Source organism: Podarcis tiliguerta (genome assembly GCF_965153285.1).
Source record: "Podarcis tiliguerta genome assembly, chromosome: 5".
Taxonomy (NCBI): domain Eukaryota; kingdom Metazoa; phylum Chordata; class Lepidosauria; order Squamata; family Lacertidae; genus Podarcis; species Podarcis tiliguerta.
This window is the reverse complement of record NC_139538.1, coordinates 28,956,731-28,978,545: the sequence shown is the minus strand read 5'-3', so window position 1 is coordinate 28,978,545 and position 21,815 is coordinate 28,956,731. Positions and strand designations below refer to the sequence as shown.

At 41.3% G+C, this 21,815-nt stretch overlaps 1 protein-coding gene across 5 annotated transcripts in view; it reads left to right on the top strand.

Annotated features, from left to right (window-relative positions):
- Nucleotides 1-6,009: 6,009 nt before the first annotated feature.
- Nucleotides 6,010-21,815, top strand: part of NYAP2 (neuronal tyrosine-phosphorylated phosphoinositide-3-kinase adaptor 2) — a 135,374-nt gene continuing 119,568 nt past the window's right edge. For 4 of the 5 annotated variants that reach the window (XM_083442686.1, XM_083442684.1, XM_083442685.1 and 1 more), the window contains exons 1-2: nt 6,010-7,383; nt 13,002-13,241. In XM_083442686.1, coding sequence (XP_083298812.1) covers nt 13,036-13,241 — 206 coding nt within the window. In that variant the 5' untranslated portion in view covers nt 6,010-7,383; nt 13,002-13,035. The remainder of the gene's footprint in view (nt 7,384-13,001; nt 13,242-21,815) is intronic. The other variant, XM_083442683.1, reaches the window with a different exon arrangement.

Here is a 21,815-nt window from a genome sequence, read left to right as displayed (position 1 = left end):
AAGTAAATAAACAGAGTTGTACTCCACATGGGCTATCACTCTCCTTCGAGGTTTGGCTGTGAGAGTGGCAGAGTTAGGCTACATACACATCATACGTTTATAGCCAGACAGTGATTTAAGGGAGTGTCATCGGTTTGCCCACACTGGGTGCTGAGCCAAGAGGGTGTTGCAGGGGGTGTCACAGCGAAGACATAGAAAAGAGGGTGAGAGAAGATGGGTGGTGCTGGATTTTTGCATTGCACAGGGCAGCACTGAAATTTGAGGTGTCAAGGTCTGCCACTGCTATGGATCTGACTCTCTTGTGTACGTTGAGTTCCCCAGTGGAGAAACCCTTTGTAAAACTACACTAGCTGACATGTACTTTACATTAAAGGTATAAATTCTTGAAAAATGATAATTGAAATGAAAGGGAGCTGTGTGCATTTATTAACATTTTTGATAACATCTTAAGTCTGCAATTCTAGAAATAGAGGAACCTATCCATTCTGGTTTCTCTCAGTTTCTCACTTCCCCCAGTCTTAAGTTTGATGTACCCCAATTGTCTGTATGTTTGTTAATTTTTAAAACAAAAAGTCCACATTAAAAACTGTATACATATTTCTGTGTGCAATTTTGCATTCTTTCAAGCAATTCCGTCCTATTATAATAAATTTTTGCATATTATTTTTCACTTTTATATGCATTATATACATTTCACTAATATACACATCATTTGGTTGAAGATCTGCTTTGCAAAATCCAGAAAGCCATGGTTTGAGTCAAGTAGTAGCTCTAGTTCATCTTCAGTGAAAACAATAGATTGCTAGACCACATATCTGTGAAGAGTGGATATAATTTTGGCTAATCTTAATATACCCTAGAGTTATTGCTGAATGGAGCCCTTCCCACTGTCATGTACAATGCTTTTGGGGGGTTAAAAAATGAGGTGCTGATACTCATTTATTGATAAATGTGCTGTGGGTGTCAGCACAAGATGAGTGTCCAGGGAAGAAAAAAGAGGAAGTGATGGTTGTCCATAACAGTGAGTACCATTACAAAAGAAGCACAATATATAAAATATATATTATAAAAAACAACTCCTTTAAAAAAGCATAAATAAGATTGCTGATTTTTGTCAGCGTTTATTGATACATTCATAACTCAAGCATAGATTAGCTACTAGATCAGGTACTAATAGGTCATACGAAGTAGGTTTCGAAAGGCGATATCCTCTACCCTTCTGCAAGCTTTGGTTCCATTCTAATTGTATTTAGTGGAATGCAATTAAAAGTGGATAATAAAATCTATTGTAACACAGTTTAAGCCATAATATCTTAATAAGCTTCTTTATCATCTCATCACAACAAAGAGAAATGAGGACTGAAATAATAACTTAACCCTGATATGCTTAAAACTTAAACAGCAGAGGAGGTGCCATTTTCAGATGATAGCAGGCCTCCTTCAATCTTATAGCGAAGAGATTTCCTCCCCTGTTGTTGTGGATGTTTCCTTTTATAATTCCAGGGCATTGTGTGTTGTTATTCACCGCAAAATGGTATTATTGTTCGGTTTTCACTGAATTATATCATTGGGTTAGCATGATCAGAGTTATGAACAGGAGACTGATGTCAACTGCATAAGGAAAACAATAAATAGACTGTCTTTTAAATTCAGATACTGCAGATACAAGTGCCTTCCGTATATTAGCCGTTTTAATGATAAATAAGGGACGTGCGTGGCGCTGTGGTGTAAACCACTGAGCCTTGGGCTCGCCAGTCAGAAGGTCGGCGGTTCAAATCCCCATGATGGGGTGAGCTCCTGTTGCTCAGTCCCAGCTCCTGCCAACCTAGCAGTTCGAAAGCACATCGAAGTGCAAGTAGATAAATAGGTACCACCCCGGCGGGAAGGTAAACAACGTTTCTGTGTGCTGCTCTGGGTTCGCCAGAAGCGGCTTAGTCATGCTGGCCACATGACCTGGAAAAATTGTCTGCGGACAAATGTCGGCTCCCTTGGCCAGTAAAGTGAGATGAGCGCCACAACCCCAGAGTCGTTCGTGACTGGACTTAACTGTCAAGGGTCCTTTACCTTTTTTTTATTAAAAAAATGATAAATAAGCACACGAACATTAAATTTGTCTAATGCCTATCATGCACCCTTATATCAAGTACACATACTTATATATTCTAATTAATTGATTAATTAATTAAATCCCCTGGCTTCAGTACAATCATAGGTCTAAAACAGAAGGAAATAGCACATAAAGTAGGATTTCTGTCTCTCTCTCACATACTTATAATGTGCAGCAAGTAGACAGCAGGAACAGGCAAGGCAAGCTATTATGCCCAAGTATTTTGTGCAATGAATATTTCAGTAGAAAAGTGGAGAAATTGTTGCCTGTGAGAGGGTAGATGATGCGGATTGGATTGGATTCCTATCGTCTGCCATTCTAGGTGGCCCATTAATGGGCTTATACTCATATGTGGATCATTCAACTATCACCGCATCAAATGATGATGTGGGTATGAAACAAGCATCTAAAAGAGGCTACAATCAATTGGTGGGCAATGTTGTCTGTGCCTCACCACTAGCTAAGAGCCCACTTAAACAAAAGGAAAAGTGATGTAATAGAATGCAGTGGTACATGATATAGGTATAGAAGATATAGATTGCAGCTTTCATTTGTTGCCTGTTGCTGACCTACAATAAGCCATGCTGGGGTCTCAAATATATATCAACACAGGGTGAGGTTAAACGTGATTAAGTGGTTCTGTTAGTCAGAAAGAATACGCAACTTTTTTCAGTGCAAAAGGGTTGGGGAAAAGCTCAGTGCTCAGATCTTCATTAGGAGATACTTTCGAGAGGGAAACTCAACAAGACTAATGAATGTGAAATAGTTAAAAAGATTAGCAAGAATGCAATATTTTATTTAAAAAAAATAGTTGTTGGATGTCTCCGTATCAGTTAAGTGAAGGGCACATTTGTGACTCATTCTATTTTAAGCAAAATATAACTGCCCTTCCCACCTGCCCAACTCTGTAGGAGCAAAATATGGTCTCAATATGGTATAGTGGTTAGCGTTCTGAACTAGGACCTTGGAGAACAAAGTTTAAATCATCACTCAGCTATGAAGCTCACTGGGTGACTTTGGGCCAATCACAGTCTTTCAGCCTAATCTACGTCCAGGGTTGTTGTGAAGATAAAACAAGGAGTGGGAGAACAATGCAGGCTCCCCTGAGCTCCTTGGACAAAACGTGGGGCATAAATCTAATAATAAATAGATTATGACGTTCAGGGTCTGTTACCTCTATCATAGGCCTCTAAGGGATTGCTAAAGTGGGATGCATGACGGCTGCTATATTTGAAGCCCATATTAATTTCAAGGGCCTGTCTGGGCTCCTGTCAGTCCCCTTTTCCTGTGTTGTGGACTCTATAGGAAAACCATTGCCACCATTCTATATTGAGCTGATTCCAACATGCACATCACTCAATAGTATCCAGCAAAATGCATGCCCAATTCCCATGGAATAATATTGCATATGATCAGTCCAGTAACCTCAGTGACTCTGTAACCAATATAGTGACTCTATGAATGATTCTGAAGGCACCAGGAAATCTCAAACTGCTGCAGAATTGGGCAGCCCACTTGCCATTAGTGAGAGGGCATATAGTTGAATGTGAGTGCGTGCTACTTGCTTCTGTTTTAGACTTATGGTTATTTGAAATAAGAATTGGACTATGTTCTTAAGAATGCCTTGAATTCTCTTAAAGGTTAGATAAAATTATAGTATTTGTGTGAAAATGAAAGTGGGGGCAAAGTGAGGTCCACTATCAAGGGGTAGTATTATGCTATCTTTAAGATGACTTTAAACTGTGTTTGAGTGTATAATCACTGTTTTTAGCTTTGAGCTGCTCCAGCTTTGGTGGAATGTATGTCCAACGATCACTGACCAGTCTTTCATATATCTGGAGTATATACTTAGAGATGAAAAGGACAGGCAGGGGGGCCATGAAAATAAATAAAAGGGGGGAAGCACTCCTACTCTGTGTAAAACCAGAATGTTGTGTGATTTTCTACCATGATGTATCTGCAATTCCCTGGAGTCAGAAAAGAAATATCCCAACACTATAAAGTACAGTATATGAAAACCATTCAGATGATCTGAGTAACACATATCAGCTGTCTGGAGGGGCGTAAAGGAGAGAATGTACTAAATCCAAACCATATCGTCCTCTCAAAGTCTGGTAAATCCAAACCATCACATCTCATCCTCCCAAAGCCTTTTTCACGAATAACTATAGCCATTTGGCAGTGGAGGTTTAGGACCAGAGTTTTTCTTGTCCTAGAGGAGCTACTTTCCCAGGCTGATGAGCCCCATCTGCCCCTCATTTCCCTCTACAGCACGTGCAGAAACTGTCTTCTTGATTGTTGGACCCACTATTGATCTTGTCACCTCAATCTTCTGGAGCCTGTCTGCAAGGGAAGTCCCTAACTCACTGAGGGTTTGGGAACCATTGGCTACCCTCACCTGGTTTAGCTGAGCAATCGAAGCCATTTCCTGGTTTCTGGCCACTGTCACCTGCTGACAACTTCTAGGAACCACAGGTGAGAGCTGAGTGCAGAGTGGGGACCAAAGGTGGACATGACTATAAACCCCCAGAGGTGCATTCCAGTGTCGCTTGAGACAGACGGATGGCAACAGCACTTTATCTTAAGCCACAGGTCATATATAGTTCTGCTTTGTTGACTGAATTGTGAAATCAGGCTGCAGATTTGAGCACCAAGCAACTGTTTACATCAGTTCAGAATGGAAGTTTAATTCTTCATTTGTACCAATCCTGGCTGCACCAGGCTATAGTCCTTGAGATGCCAGGCCTTACTTCTGTGTCATTGGGTACTGTCACAGCTAGAATCACAGTGCTGAGTTTTATAGAATTAAATTTGCCTACCACAACCATTTATTCTGGGAAGTGTCAGTCAGTGGTCAGGTCTTCCTTGCTTTCTTATTACCATATTTTTCGCTCTATAAGATGCACCAGACCACAAGACGCACCTAGTTTTTGGAGGAGGAAAACAAGAAAAAAAATATTTTGAATCTCAGAAGCCAGAACAGCAAGACGGATTGCTGCGCAGTGAAAGCAGCAATCCCTCTTGCTGTTCTGGCTACTGGGATAGCTGCGCAGCCTGCATTCACTCCATAAGACGCACACACATTTCCCCTTACTTTTTAGGAGGGAAAAAGTAAGACTTATAGAGCAAAAAATATGGTAATTGCCATATTTGACACTGAAGATTTTCCTGCAGTTTGGATTCACTGGGTTGGATGAATTCTCTAGATCTGGGTTCTTTTTAGGGGCATTCACACCAATGAGAGTACAATCCATGTACACTAATACTTGAGGTGTACACTCATACCATTATTCACATGTAACATTTAAAATGTCTAGAAACTGTGTACCTGTCTGCAAAATAGGTGAGCTGTAGAAATTAACAAGTGTATACTCTTCCACACAAACATTTCTGCATGTGCAGAGATAGCTTGTACCTGTCTTCATTGTAACATATGAAAAAGCCTTTTGCATTCTCTGCAATGCTATGCCTTGACTTGCTTGCTTGAGTCTTTGGAAGCTCTCTTCTCTGTCAACGCAGTCTCTGCAGGATACCTCCTCACAGTGCATTGTTTTGTGGATAGCACAGGCTGAATTATAGAACCTTAGTGGTAGACAGAGAACTCTGCCTTGAATAGCAGGGATTTGGACTAGGTGGTTGGTGGGTCTATCCCCAGGATTCTGAATCAGTGAACAGAAACTAAATATTTCTTTAGAGAGATGAACTTTGCAGGAGGGCATAAAACTGCCCTGCTGTGTTTCAAATATCCCTGCTGTCAAATCGCACATTATACAGATATGCCTTCCAAATAGGGGAGGTCTATTCGCTCATGCAGTGGGAGCAGGTGGTGGGAGGTTGTTTTGATGAGGTTAAAAAGCTCCTCCTACCTTTCCCCAAGCAGCAGCCTAATCTGCGTCAGCAGTAATTGTGAGCCTTGCACGGCTTTTTACAGTGAGGGTGAGTGCAAGCGATACATCAATATGAGGTATCAAACTGAGACTTAGATGTTCCCTCTAAGTGGCTGCTCATTTCCTGGAGCCATAACATGGGCTAAAGGTTAACTTGCCCATTCTCTGTGGAGGGACATTTTTTTTTTTTTTTTTGGAAAAAAAAAATTCTTTCTTTCTTTCTTTTTTATGAGTAGGAGGGGGAGAAGAATGGAGCAGTGCTGTGCCGTGCTGTGTCCTACCTAGAGAGCCTGAATTTGTGCAGGTCCCTCCCTCCTCCACTCCCGCCCCCCCCCCAAAAAACTGGATTATTTTGCTAATCAGACTTCAGTGCAGCGAAGATAAAAGGGGGAGAATCTGTTGCCTAGATAGGAAGCTTTAATGAGCAGCTGCGCCCCTGGGGACAGCGAGCTGAAGTCGAAGGCGGCTGCTTTCCGGTCTCTTGTCATTTCTTCACTTGCTCCTTCGCCTCCTTTTTCTCCAATGGGCCTAAGCAAACGGGAACTGTCCAGGGTGCTAGAATGCTGGCTGCTTTGATGCTGAACGCAAACGGATTGCAGAAAAAGAGGAGCTCCAGATTACTGCTCATTGCCGAAGGTAGGCTTGCTCTTTGTTTGAGAATCCCTGATTAATCAACAACAGCATCAACAGAGAGGGAGAGAGAGAGAGAGAGCCTGCCTGTAGTCACCGGGCGAGCGTGAGAGAGACTGTTTCAAATCTTCGCTGTCTAGGTGGCAATGAGAGAAAGGAGAGAGCATCTTTTTCTGTTGCAAGAAGCCATTTGGATAGGATGTTTTCTATCCCTCCTTGTCTTTTCTTTTGGTCTCCACAGCATCCACTCCAATGAGGCACCTTAGCCACCTCTCTGCCACTGCATATGCTGGTGTTGTAATCTTCTGTGTGGCGAAGTGGGCGAAAAAATTCCTCCCATTTCTTTCCTGCTGGACTTCAAAGCAGGGTGCCGTTGATGCCCCCCTGAAACCTTTGCTGTTCTTTCTCTCAATGTGGATTTAAGATGCCAGATCCCCTCTTTGCCCCCAGCCCCACTGCATTTTTGAAAGTCAAACTTTAAAAAGGCTATTTTAATCCCACGCCGAGAAGATTGCTCTTTTATTTTTAATGCAACACGCTGACTTCTAGAGATGCAGAATGCTACAATCTGGAAATGTTTGCCAAGAAGATCTCAAGCACTTTAATTGAAGAAAAACTGAGCCAATCTGCAAAATCTGTTTTTATGGTGCTGAAATATCCCTTCAGACTGCACTGAGATAAACCACAGGAAAGGGCTTTTACAGACAAAAGTCACCTTTAATTATTGCACTTAGCAGTCCCCCGAGGACTTTAATCTTGGTATGTACATGGTTTGTTTTGGTTTTTTAAAAAAAGAATCTCTAAGCATGCTAATGAAATACACTGCTTATCTATATTTATATATCACTATATCACTTATCAGAGAGGCATATTGGCAGAAATGGAATGATTTACAACCCTGAAATATCTAAGCAAGAACTTTGTCTGTTTGGGGAGACATTAATCAAACCACAGCAAAACCAAATAATACTGTAATATATTTGGGATTATTTAATGTTCTTCTACACATTAGGTGCCTGATAATAAGAACATTTGGTGTCTGGAGTTTTCATTTGTAAAGGCAACATTAAATTATTAAAAGGTTGCTAGCTATTTTTCTGACGTATTAAGTGATATAATACCTAACAGCTGTGTTAGTTACTTATTAGGCATCCCACACCATTAATATTTCACAACATTTCAAATATGTTTCCCTTAGCCAAAAGATCTTCACTTTATCTTGCCCTCCTCACAATACACGCCTTGAAGAACATGGAAAACAATTTAGTTAAGCAGAAAGCAAATAAGTATTTCTCCTAAATTAAAAGACCTATTGTCCTGGTAATGTTGGGATAATCTTAATCTCCTAATTATAGGTAGTGCTGGCTGTTGGCTATCCAGTTACATGCTACTTGCTTGTTAGGAAATTGTGCATTTTGGGATCACAACACATATGTGAAGGACTTCTGGTTGACAAGTAAACAACAACAGTAGTACTCCACATTCTAGAGGCTTTGAGGAGTGCAATCACAAGGAAGGGGAGATCTATCCTTTGTGCACATTTATTGGGTTTGTAAAGCTCTTTATTTCTGACAAAGAGACATAATATAAACACACCTTCTTGAAAGCATTGTTTTATTTCAAGTATGCAATGCATTTTTCCCTCATTCTTTTGAAGGAGCTCCTTTTAACCATTTGTGTTATTAAAAGAGAGGTCCTTTTACAGTTGGCATAATTCCCATTTACAACAAGGGTAGCCAGCGACAGAATAGAAAGTTTCTGGATCAACCTGGTTGAGTATGTCAGAAGAGTTGATTCTTGCAAACTTTGCACTATGTGTAGCACTGCAGTCTGCCTTTGTGCTTTTGAAGAAGCCTAATGCTTTATTCCCTGTATGTGGGCCATGTGGAATTGGAAAACATTTCCTTTAAATAAATAAAAAAAATCAAGTCTGCTTAAAAATTAACAAGGCAGCAGGCAGACATGTATATGAGAGCTTCATTGACAATGTGCCTAGCAAATAAATAATTTGTCTTCTGAAAGCCATTTCATAAAAGACAGCAACTCTGAAGAAGTGGGGGTGGGAACCCAGTGTATAACATACCAGTGCCATTAGGTCTTTAACAGTGGTGCTGTAGTCAGCAGTCTGCCAGATATTGGATGTGGCCTAGCCTCTTTGCACTTACTGTCTTGTAAGCAATTCAAGAAGCACAGAATGAAAGCAGAGCCCAAACACTACAAGTGGTACTCCATATAACATCTGTGGTGAGAAGAGTGTACTTCAGATGAGCTAATTGTTATGTTGTAAAATGCAAGTGAACATTCATAGAGAGGGATGGTATACTACTGGGGTATGTGCCCAACTCTTTTTTTAATTCTTCTGCCTATCTGAAAAGAAATCAATTGGCACTTAAAAATGTGATACGTAGCTATTAAACTGATAGAAAATGGTTGTGGGTTTCTTTTTGATATATATCAATGAACTATGGGAGGCACTCGTTATCTTTATTTTTGCAACTTGTTCTGTTTGATGGTCCATATTTTATTTCTCCTGCAGCACAGCATTTTTTTACAGCTCAAATCACACATGCAAATTGCAGAGTGGGAAACACTTGCAATGCAAGCAATGCAGTAGCAGCTTCATGTGGCAAGTAGTATTCATTGTAAGGTTTCATTGTAAAAGAGCGAGGTGTCAGAAACACCAAAAATGAATGTTTGCAGTAGTGTGGTGAAAATTTCCAGAACTTGTGTAGGGACCTGCTTTGCACAAATGAGTTGCATACTGCAATGTGCATGTATTCATTGAGTTTTAGGGTCAATCCAGATATTCAGTACCACCCCCCTTGGCACTGTAGCCTCTTCAGAACGCAGCCAAACTTGGAGGACCCTTTCACACACAGGAGCTCTGTTGCGCACTCTAATTTTGCATTCTTGAAAGGGCTTCCTTGTGCAGATCAGTAGGTGGAAAATCTCTGGGTTTCCATTCCTATGCATATGCAGAATTTTCCATGCCACTGAAATGAATGGGGAAGCCTACACACGTTAGAACTTCATATTCATGCTGGGTCAAAGTCCAGCTCTCTTATCTAACAGTGTGCACATGAAACATCAGACTTCTTTACATCCACCTGATCAGATGATCTGCTAAAATCCCAGTTATCTATATGAGGAAATAAGGGATGGGAAAACAAAATCTACCCTCTTGCTTTCCCTCTTTTCCAATGAGCAGTTCAAGCCAGGTATTGCTAATTATCTGGACAAAATCTCATTCATACTGCAGCCCACTGGAGGACAAGATCAGGGGCGATGCACGCAGAGCCTCTTAATGTAGCCCTAGCTGGATGGGGACATGTGACTTTAGTTGCTCGAACGTTATGATGTATTCTGCTGTTGTTTTTACTTTACTAGATTAACCTTCCCTCTGCCATATCAAGTCTGCACTTTGAAAAAAGTCAGATACTTGATTCCCTCATTCCTGAATTGCAAACTCAATTAATAATTTATCCTCATTTACAGAAATTGCACGAGAATGATTATAATGATATTTCAGTTAGTCATGAGAGTCCTTGGGTGGAATATTATTCATTGAGCTGATTCACCTTGCCATAAAGTGAACAAACTGGCAGGAACAGTAAAACTTAAAAATACATGTATTCTCTGGTTTTCTTCACTTCTTCCCTGCTGATAACTGATTGCAGGGGCGAAGGCATCTCCTACTATCCTGCAACTGATTCTTGACTCTAGCTGTGAGAGGAAGAGAAAGTAGTGGAAATTTTAAACCATGCTGTGCTTTATAGGCGGTGATGACCTTCCTATTCTATAGACACTGTTGGCTGTCGCTGTCATAAATGCTCCAGACCTTTCCCCAAATGATCAAACTCCAGGGAGGTTGTCTAAGCAGTGTGGTTATTCCTTATAGCCCATTCCCACATGTTCTGTGCCAAAGAGATGATCAGGCAGCAATCAAATCTGGGTGAGAGGTGCCACCAAAATTGTAGCCGAAACAGAACTATTCAGAAACAAGAGGGGAGGTATCAATTAAAAAAACCCTAAGTATGCAGAACCCTCCCTCCAACAGCCCAATAAGTATTGGAATAGCTCAGCAATCTCAGAATGTAGAGTGACAGCCAGGAGAGTAGCATGGTGGGGTGTGGGGTGGAGAGACTAGGCAGCTGGAACCCTGAACAGGAGCACTGCTTTTTGTAATGACAACATTTTGTTGCAGGTTCCACTTGCATACTCTAAGTACAAAGCCTACATAAGACCAAATACAACAGCACACACACACACACACACACACACAACAATACATCTAACATATAAAATTCAGAAACATCCAATAATATTTATATGGCAAGGACTCTTATTAACCCAGTCTACTGAAATGGATAAATTATTATTATAATTATTTGTGATTAATATATATTATGGCTGTGTGTACATCATACTTTTAGAGTACATGAGAAGTACATTTTTTCCTCCAAAGAATCCTGGGAATGGCATTTTACCCTTCACAGAACTTCAATTCCCAGCACCCTGAAGCTAGTTCCCAGGACTCTTTGCCGGGAATGTGTGTTGAATGCATGAGATGTATGCAGCCTATATGGCAGCTGGGTAACCTAAGAAAGCATGGTATGAACCCTGCTTCAAATTTCATGAAAAAGTGATAGATGAAGGTTCTGCATTGTTGATTAATTCATTATAGGTATAGACACAACTTGAGAAAAAATACATTAAAAATTCAATGATGTTCATGAAGCTCCAAGGGGCACCTGGTATTTATAACCAGTTCATTTGGAGCCTCATTTCTAAACACAACATTATTGGTTTTGTTATGATTTACCCCCTTGATCCAATACTATTTCCCTCAAACTGGTTCTAAGAGATCAAACAGCCCAACTCAAACTGATGTTCCTGGATTTTAGGCTGATTTGGTCCCTATTAACATCTGCACGTATAGATCCAGTGTCTCGCCATTTTCATCTCTACTGCAGGGCCATAGAAAGTTCCTGTGAAATTCTGTATCCTGGCAGAATTTTCATTTTCATGTTGAGGTGTCACAATGAATTTCATCATTTCAGAAGGGGGGGAAAATGACCAAGTAGAAAAATAGACTCCCGATACATAGTTAAACTATATAACCAGTTTAAAGGCAATTTAGAGATCTCTCTGCATGAGTGGAAGGTCCTTCCTTAGTGTGGAGGAGTAGGCAAGGTCATCCTATCTGTAGTCTCCTATGTCATCCAAGAGGCTACTCCAAACAGTCCGCCTACCCTTGTGGAATCAGTTTTTCAAAAAGGAGCACAGGGGACTGACGACAGGAGAAACTGGAATAAACAAAACACTCCTTGTATGAGTAGAATTGCCTTCCACTTGTTCAGTGTATTATCTGGATCCAAGTCTTTGCCGATGCAAATTTTGAGAATGATGCTGATATTAACTCATCAGAAAATTTGGTTCTAAGACAGTCATGAGCATCTGCAAGAATTTTTCAAGGGGTGTGAACAAAGTAAATGACTGAAAGATGTGAGCAGGCTATTTCCACCATATCCAAACCTCATGTCCATTGCACTTGCTTGAAGTTCATTCATACAGAGGTTGCACAATGTTTTCCCAGTGTTTAAAATCAAATATGATAATAAATGAATGTAATGAGAACTGCAAATAATCTTCACGTAGCAATGTCATTGTTAAGAGCCCTTTGGGGCTTATTGGGTTGGCTTTCAGTTCTTCCTTCTGAAGCCCCAGCTTGCTTTTTTCTGCCCTGAAGAGTATTTAGAGACTTGTGCATATGGCATGGGAAACCATTGGAGTAAAGATGATCCAATGAATCTGAATGCACGTATGGATCTAGTGCAAACACATCCCTGGCAGCCAAGATCCATGCATTAATCTGCCTGCAAAACCATGAAAAACAGTGTCAGACAAAATTAATGTGCCTAAGGTGACAACAAAAAGCCATGCTTGCTCTAAATTTAGGTCTACTTCAAAAATATCTGAAAAGCAAATTTTGAAATCCAAAGTAGGGCAGTGCAAAAAAGTGAGCAAGTCTTTGAGGTTGTCATTACTCTTCATCAGACTGAATGTTAAACCAGGTAACTTGTAGCCAGAAAGTCTGCATTTGTTCCGGGTCTTAAGATGAAGCATTGGAGGAGAAAGCAAACTGAAGTAGGTTATGCTCACCTAGTTGCTAGGAAGGTTTCATATTTCAGCTAGGACTCCCGGATGAAAAGAAACACAGTGGCTGATCCCCCATTTTTTAAAATATAAAATTCATCAGTCATTCAGATCTTTCTTCAGCTTTATGTAAAATGACATTGGAGAAAGTTGATCTTAAGCTAGTAAGCTAAAAATGATTTATCTGTATGGACTTCTTTTCCCTCTTTGTCAACCTACAGGAAGTATTTTCCTCCATTTATTATCTCCAACAAGATGATGAGTTCTAATCAGGAGGAAGTCACTTTGGGCACTTTCCTCCAGTATATTGAAGATATGGGCATGAAGGCCTATGATGGTTTGGTTATACAGAACGCATCTGACATTGCTCGAGAGAACGATCGGATGAGGAATGAAACGAACCTGGCTTACTTGAAAGAAAAGAATGAAAAACGTCGGAAGCAAGAAGAAGCAATAAAACGGTAACTATCTGGTTTTGTTAAAAATCAGGGTTGATTGAGAAAGAGTAAACAGGTCCCTTCAAAATCTGAAATGCTGGTTACAGATTAAAAGATTGTCTCCACTAGTTGAGGGTTGACATGGCTATTTCAAGGAAGTGATGTTGGTTTTGGAGGTCAGTGAGACTGGTAGCCTAATGGAACAGCGATAGCTCTGTTAGGATATAATGATGTTGTTGAAGCTAATATGTAGTCCACTTCCCGGCAGATTGTCCAAGCTGTGTTACCCATCCCATTGCATGTCATGGAAGGAAGGAAGAGGGGATCCTGTCCCTCACTGCACTGCCTTCAGGAGAGTGGCAGATGAGAACTTGCACATACACCATGGCTTAAAACAGGGGCCCACTTGACAATGCTTTCAGCTGCATGTATATAAAAAAGGAGGGGATCCTTTGGCTATCTATGTCTAAGGGAGTTTGCAAAGACAAGGGTCACTTGTTCTGGCCAGAAATGTCACAAGGAGAACGTGGATTTCAAACACTGTTTTGCATTATGGATTTCAGAGTTTGGCTGTTTGAATGCGGATAGGAGAACCACAAGTACAGCCATGGATTTCCCCTGTAGCTTCCCGTTCTACTGCTTCCACAGCTGAATGAAGCACGCCACTTTAAGGCATAAACCATGGCTTGCCTCATGAGCTGCAATGGGGAACACAACAGAAAAGGCTTCAGCTTCTCCATACCACATATCTATATCAATAGCTATGTATCATCTATATCTGTATATCTCACCCCCCCCCGCCGCCGCCAAATCAAATGAATATTGGATTACACTGAATTTATATTTCTTGGAAGAGAGATGGAGAGAAGGTAGCATGTGGTTTCAATTGACCTTTATGTGGTGCTTGTATTATGTGACGTTTTTCCTACTTATGTGGTGGTATGCTACTGGTAGTCAGCTAGTGAATATTCTCAGAAGGACAAACAGTAGAATACGGCTGAAAATGTCATTTCTCCTGTCTATCCAGGAGCAAAAACTGGAGCCAGGAAATGTTTCCCCAAAGTGTTTCTTCGGGGGGAGTGTGATCCCCATTTTGAATTGGCTGAACGCCTCTTCCCAGTTTGGCCTTCCCTTCTACCATCAGTACTTACATCTTGTCTAGATTTGCCATAGATATCACTGGTTGAGAATTCTGAAGCTATGATATCCAAGCCCATTGAACAAGAATCTTCTTTCAAAGATCAACCCAGATTTTTCTTATCCAAGCTATACAATAATCTTATTCCGAAATTGTTTTGATAGATGCAATTACATCCCCGGGCTGTAACTCATTGTATCAGAAACATGGAGATGATATGCAGATCATGCTAATTTTACACTTAAATCAGCCACATCCCTCAGGCTTGTGACACATTTCCAAAATGGCCTTTAGTGCTGAAGACTTTGCCCATTTTTAAAAATACATATATAGAGAAATTAATAATTGCAATTCTCACATTTACTGGGACTCCAGCCCAGGAAGAAATCTATTCTTTCCAAGCACATTGGAGAGATTCACTTGTTTTAATTATATTGAGGACATGTTTTTGAGTGCTTGATAGATTAGAAACAAAACAGTGAAACAGACTATCTATTAATATCCAGACAGTGCTGTCTGGTGCACCAGTATCATTGTTCCTTATCCAGCAGCCGTGTGAGAGAAAATTAGAAACCTATTCTTTGGTCGCAGAGAAGAGGAAGAATCTTAGAGAAGGTTTCTGCAGCATTTAGTAGCATTCCACTTAGGAGAAGCAAAAGATATCTTCCCCTTCACATGCTTGTTGGACTCCTATATTTACATACGCATGCTCATCACTTGAGGACTACAGCATCAATAAAGATCTGCAACTGTGAAACAGACATCGCACCTCCACAAGTGCATGGGTGTCATATCACCTCACTTCACTTGAAGTGCAGTGTTTCAATGGGGTAATTAATGCTCACACACTGTCAGTGCTGGCATTTACCAAGCGATGTCCATGCATATATGAATTAGCCTTCAATGGGGAATTGAAAAGCGTGGCTTCCACAGATGGGTAGCAACTGGCTGGTGAGCTTAAAGAGATACAAGTGATTATTTGTGAGTTGGAGCCAAGCCCATGCTGACCTGATGAAGGCCAAGTAGGGTGGGAAAAATAATATGATTGGCTTCAGGTTCCAAGTGCAGACGAATGTTACTGATTTGCTAGATTCATCTATCTGTCTGTTTTCCAACTGGAGTATGGTACTGAGATGGAGTATGGTACTGACATTGTAGCTGTGGTTGAGTGGAGTGCCTTGGATAGGTCTGGAGCATCATCACATCTGAATGAAGCAGCAAGACATTTGAAGGTGCTGGCCTGACACCTTTTGAGCTCTGCTGCAGGCAGCAAAAAACCTTGAGCCCACTCCAAAAAAATATGGAGACAATAATGCTCTTTTATATGGAGTTTTAGAAGGATGATAAAGGACTTGGTACTTTTTCACAGACTGGCTCCTCTAATGTGTCTTCTTGTGTGTATATAGGGGGGGGGGGGATACTGATTTTTTTTAAAGAACAAAAACAGGAAGGCTAATACCAGTAGCCATAGTTCTGGACAGTGATATGTATTACAGGGTGATCTGTGAATAAGATGGTAGGAAATATTTTCAACAATACATCATTTAATGCCAAACAAATTGCTATGCTTCAGGGCTTCTGATAGGTATGTGTGTGTTTTATGTGCTGAACCATACAATAAATGTCTTGTATATTAAACAGTTGTTAAAAAATAACTGTGAAAAACAGTTGTAAAAAAATTCTAAGGCAATAAGAAGTATTACATACCTCTTGTGTAAAAAAAAACACCCCAAAAAAACATTCACATCCATTGTATTGCACATTTTCCCCTGGAGTAAAATGGAAGTGAAAATGATGCTTTCATGAATAGCAGTGGCGTTAAGAATGATTTTGGCAGGATGGTTAATAGTAACAAAACAAAACTCATACCCCATATATCTTTCCTAATAAGTGAGTCTTAAGCTATTCCTTCTGAGTGTACTGATAAAGTCTTTGTCTCTTACTGGATGGAGTCAGCTGATGAATTTCTGACCTAATTTTAGTATAGCAGTCAGCAATTGTGCAAAGAATACCAGGTTAATGTGGTGATTAAGAGAATGAGATGAAATGATGATACAAACATTTAGTATGTCTGTGACTGTTTTGTGGCCGTTTTATTGTTAGCCTTTTCTTTAAAAAAATCATTTCAAAAAACAATGTTATTTTAAAATATAACACACCATTATTCACACGTTGATATTGTTAAAGCGCAACACTGCTCATCACATTTCCTAGGAAGCATGGACCTACTTTCCTTCTCATGGGTGGTCTGTGCATTCCTCTAGACGTCTATTGCCCACTCTTAAGAGATCACAGTACACCAATTGCTGGAGGGTTTACTTCTGGATACGAATGTCAGGGAGGCTCCATCAATTCATAGTGCTGTAGGACAGATGGATATTTTGGGTTTACCTGTAGGCACTCATGGTTTTAGACCTTTGCCTGCCAGCCTTTTCATAGCTGAAGCAGACATCCCGATAATTCAAGTTGCTTTGATTTTAATGTTTCCATGTTTATGCTCCCCTAGCATCATCATCTCATGAAATACTTTTTTAAATGCATGGTAGTAAAACAGTGATGGGGAAACTCATGCTCAGGGACCACATTCCATCTTCCAGGTGCCTCTGTCTAGCCCTCAATACTCTCCACAGGCCACACCCCTCACTGCTCCTGCCTTGTGCCCCATATGTTTTTGCCTGGCTGACATATGTCCTTGATCTCTCCCTTCTTGTCTGAATGGAGGATAGAAAGAGTTGTGTGTGGAAACTACTCTACTCTACAAACATAACATTTACATCCATTGCTCTGCTACTTTTGCCTCACCCACCACTGACATGAGGTCACCAGAAGGTTAGCCAGAAGTGAATGTAGTACGCAGGCTGAAAAGGGTTCCTCATCCCTTCTGAAACATATCCCCACTCTAAAATAGCTTTTAAAAGGGATGCGGGTGGCGCTGTGGGTTAAACCACAGAGCCTAGGGCTTGCCAATCAGAAGGTTGGCAGTTTGAATCCCCACGACGGGGTGAGCTCCCATTGCTTGGTCCCTGCTCCTGCCAACCTAGCAGTTCGAAAGCACGTCAAAGTGCAAGTAGATAAATAGGTACTTCTCTGGCAGGAAGTTAAACAGCGTTTCCGTGCACCAGAAGTGGCTTAGTCATGCTGGCCACATGACCCAGAAGCTGTACGCTGGCTCCCTCGGCCAATAAAGCGAGATGAGTGCCACAACCCCAGAGTTGTCCACGACTGGACCTAATGGTCAGGGGTCCCTTTACCTTAAAATAGCTTATATATTAGGATCATTTAATACTGCTATTGGCAATAACAACGAAACCTGAATGAGCTTATTGAGAATGAATGTGTTGTATGGCTACAGTGGCTAACATTGTTTTTGGCAAGATTGACATAATTCAAGCCCGCTTCAATGCACACTCTTTTATGTATTTATTTATTGCATCAGAAGGTGAGGTGCCTTTCTTGTATCTCCATAGAGAAAAGGGCAAGAGGTTTAGGGTGCAATCCTATGGTCTTGGGACAGCATCCTTGGGTGCTGTGGATTTTGAGCAGGTAGAGCAGCAGGTCTGCTCATGAAGGTCTCCTAGTTGCAGCCAGAGGTAAATCCATGGCCATGATAAGAATACAGAAAGAGTCCTGCTGATCAGGCCAAAGACCCATCCAATCCAGAATTCTGTCCTCACAGTGGACAACCAGATGTCCGCAAGGAGGACCTCTGATTCCCAGCAACCGCTAATCTTTTCATTCACTCCCACTGAGCACCTTCCAATCCCAATGCACATAATGGTGAAAGTCTTGCACATCGTCATTTAAATGCAGCTCCAGCACTCTTTGGTCCAGCCTTAGTCCCATTCCGAGCACTGAAGTGCCACTGCATGCGGCTTTGTTTTGCTCATTCCCGGGAATAAGTAGACAGATGTTGCAAAGGAGGAGGAGCATGTCTGCTGCTTCCATTCTGTGCCAGAGCTAACAGAAATGGGCCAGCCAGGCAAGAGCAGAGCTAAGCTCTTGTAAAGAACAAGTAATTGTAATGAACAGCTGTCATCTCAACCCCTCATGATCTATGGCAAGCCGCACACTGAAGACTAACCCTTCAGCAAATGTAAGCACATTTATTTATTTTTTGCTTTCCTTTAAGAAAACAACTCTCTTTCATATTCTTTTATGTGTGCATTTATGTTTAGCTTAGCTAGAGAGCTGGATCTAAAGCAGAAAAAGGGATGTGGGAGGGGGAGAGTGTGTGTGAAAGGGACAGACAGACAGACAGACAGACATAAGAAGGATCTTGCAGTGCCATCCTATGCTTGTTTACTTTGAAGTAAGTCAAATTGTGTTCAATGGGGCTTACTCAAGGAGAAGTGTAAATAGGCTTTCAGCCCCAGCGTGGGCTGAGTACCTTTGACATCTTACACGGCTGCATGTGCAGCAAGACTTGATTTATTGCTGATACAAATTTTGTCTTAGCTGACAAAATACAATGCAATATTGGATTAGCATCTCTCTCCTAAATGTATCTGCTTGGAAATGTGTGTCATTGACTTCAAGGAAGTCTTCCATAGATACAAAGCCCAGAATTCTGCAAATGGCCACATTGAAGGGTTTGACAATTATTAATTCATCAAAGATCATAATGTCATTTGATTGCAATAATGTGGTAGTGTCGAGAAGACAGCACGATGTTGGCTACCCCTGCCATAGGCCAATAAAACAAAATAGAAAGGCACAGACTACTTTTATATTTTTGAAATTGCTACTGGCTAAGATTGTGCTCAGTGAACTTCATGCTTCAAATATGCTATGGGATTCATGCTTTGTCAATGACAACATGCTGTAGGTCAGTCCTCCAGGAAAACTATCCAACCCTGTGATCTGCCACAGTGGAAAATGTGTTTGGATGGCTTGCAATGACTGCTGCAAGAGTGCAATGTCATAACCTGTGGCTTTCAACTGGTGCTGCAAACAAAGGCTGGATATGAAGCTGGCTTGGTGTTATTGTGCTGGGAACAACCAGTGACCAGGTCAAATCAAAAGTGTAGCATATAAAAGAAAGGAGGTATGATGATGATGATGATGATGATGATGATGATGCAAGGATCAGGGATGATTTCTCAACATCTCCAATGTGCTCATTTCCAATATTAGTTGAGGGTAAGCGTCGATAATGGACTTGGAGGCAGCAAGCATCAGAGTAGGATTTCCTGCTTCTTATCAGTGCAAGGTAGATGCACCCAGTAATGAGTAGCCAAAGTTTCAAGGTGCTAAGGTAATCTAAACACTTGGATAGTAAAAAGCTGGGTATCACTGACAAAGGCAGATATTTATCTGGGTCAAGATTATGTGGGTCAATGTCTTATTTAGTTGTTGCATTAATAAACATATGCTTCACATGCAACATGATGCCGTTTCCCAGGACTGAATAATAGCCAGCTCTAATCAAAGGATTTGTGCCTATGGAAGGATGGAATCATGACGCAAATAGAGCTGCTTTTTTCATGATCTTTCTGGATAGTTGACATAGTGACTCCACTGCGTGCAAAGTAAATACTGTAATGTACATGCCATTATCTCATGACCTTGCTATAGACAGGTTAATGTGGAGAAGGTGCCATCTACAGCTTTGCTACCCATTGTCAATGAAATGGTTTCATTATAGATGCCCTCCAAATGCATTACGGCGTATTTATAAATAATTGAGGTGAACTAGATAACAAATCCGCCTTTCCCAAAGCTTTCTATCCATATGGCTCCCCATATGTAAGACAAAGCGAATGGTAATGGCAAGAGAAATTTCGTCCCAATTATCATTTTTGAGCATAAGAAGGGATCACACACAAAAACCCATTTAGAAGGACCATTCAGAAGCCTGACTCTGTGTTATTCCTTACAATTTTGAAACATCTGTTTTATAAACAGTGTGACAGAAGCTGGGTGTCATCCCCACTCTGCTGAATGGTAGTATGATACCAGGGGGTTCCAGGCAGTCACCTAGCGTTTGTGCTCTTTTGGAGAATAGAAGATGTCATGGGGAGTGTCGTAGCTTTAAGAAAGATGATTTGTTCACATGTGTACACCTTCAGTCTGCATGGAGAGAGTCTGGATCTTAAAGGTAAAGGTAAAGGGACCCCTGACCAGTCACGGACGACTCTGGGGTTGCGCGCTCATCTTGCTCTGTAGACTGAGGGAGCCAGCGTTTGTTCGCAGACAGCTTCCGGGTCATGTGGCCAGCATGACTAAGCGCTTCTGGTGAACCAGAGCAGCTCACGGAAACACTGTTTACCTTCCCGCCAGAGCGGTACCTATTTATCTACTTGCACTTTGACGTGCTTTTGAACTGCTAGGTTGGCAGGAGCAGGGACTGAGCAACCGGAGCTCACCCCGTCACAGGGATTCGAACCACTGACCTTCGGATCATCAAGTCCTAGGCTCTGTGGTTTAACCTACAACACCACCCACGTCCCTTACAGCATGGTGATTTCAAGTGTGGCTTGTTCCACACAGCAGTACAGTACAGTGGTACCTTGGGTTACATACGCTTCAGGTTACATACACTTCAGGTTACAGACTCCGCTAACCCAGAAATATTACCTCGGGTTAAGAACTTTGCTTCAGGATGAGAACAGAAATCGTGCTCTGGCGGCGCGGAAGCAGGAGGCCCCATTAGCTAAAGTGGTGCTTCAGGTTAAGAACAGTTTCAGGATAAGAATGGACCTCCAGAACGAATTAAGTACTTAACCAGAGGTACCACTGTACTGGGGTCAAAGATGGATCTCAGTCTTTCTTCTCCCCTTGTTTTTCCCAGCACACCTTCCTCTAAAGACTCTGTTTTCCTGTCACTTCAAACACACACCCCATCACCATGGTAATCTCTATGTGCCCAGGCCCAAGATTCCTCTTAGATAGACCATCAACACCTTTTGTCATGTTAATGCCTCTATCCCAGGTGAGACCCTATCTTGGAAAGGAAGTTTAGCTTGTACTTTTCTTCTGGCCTGCCATCTTCCCTTCAATACTCCCAATAATCAAAATCCTACCATTTATTAATTTCTAAAGTTTAAGCTCCCTACCCCAATCTATATCAATATATCTATTGAAAGAGTAACCTAGATGACCAAGGAGGCTAGCATGCCCAGAAGGAGGGTTCTAACTGAGTCTGATGTACCAGTTTTGTATGTGCAGGGTTTTGTTTTTATTTTCCATATGGAGCAACAACCATATATTCTGCCCTTGCACCTCCTGTCTGAAGGACAGCCCCTAGACAAATTCATCCTGTGATCTTGCCAGCCATGCATTTTACTTCATCTAATCCAGAAAGCTGATAGCCTGATATTTTCCTTTAATACTCCTAAAGCAGAAATGACCTGGTTGAAACTTTGCCGCCGTCCTAGTACCTTTGTATAGAACAATGTAATTAACACGGAGACATGGGCATTGCAAAATGTTCTTCATCTTTCAGTCAGTGTCTAAAAATA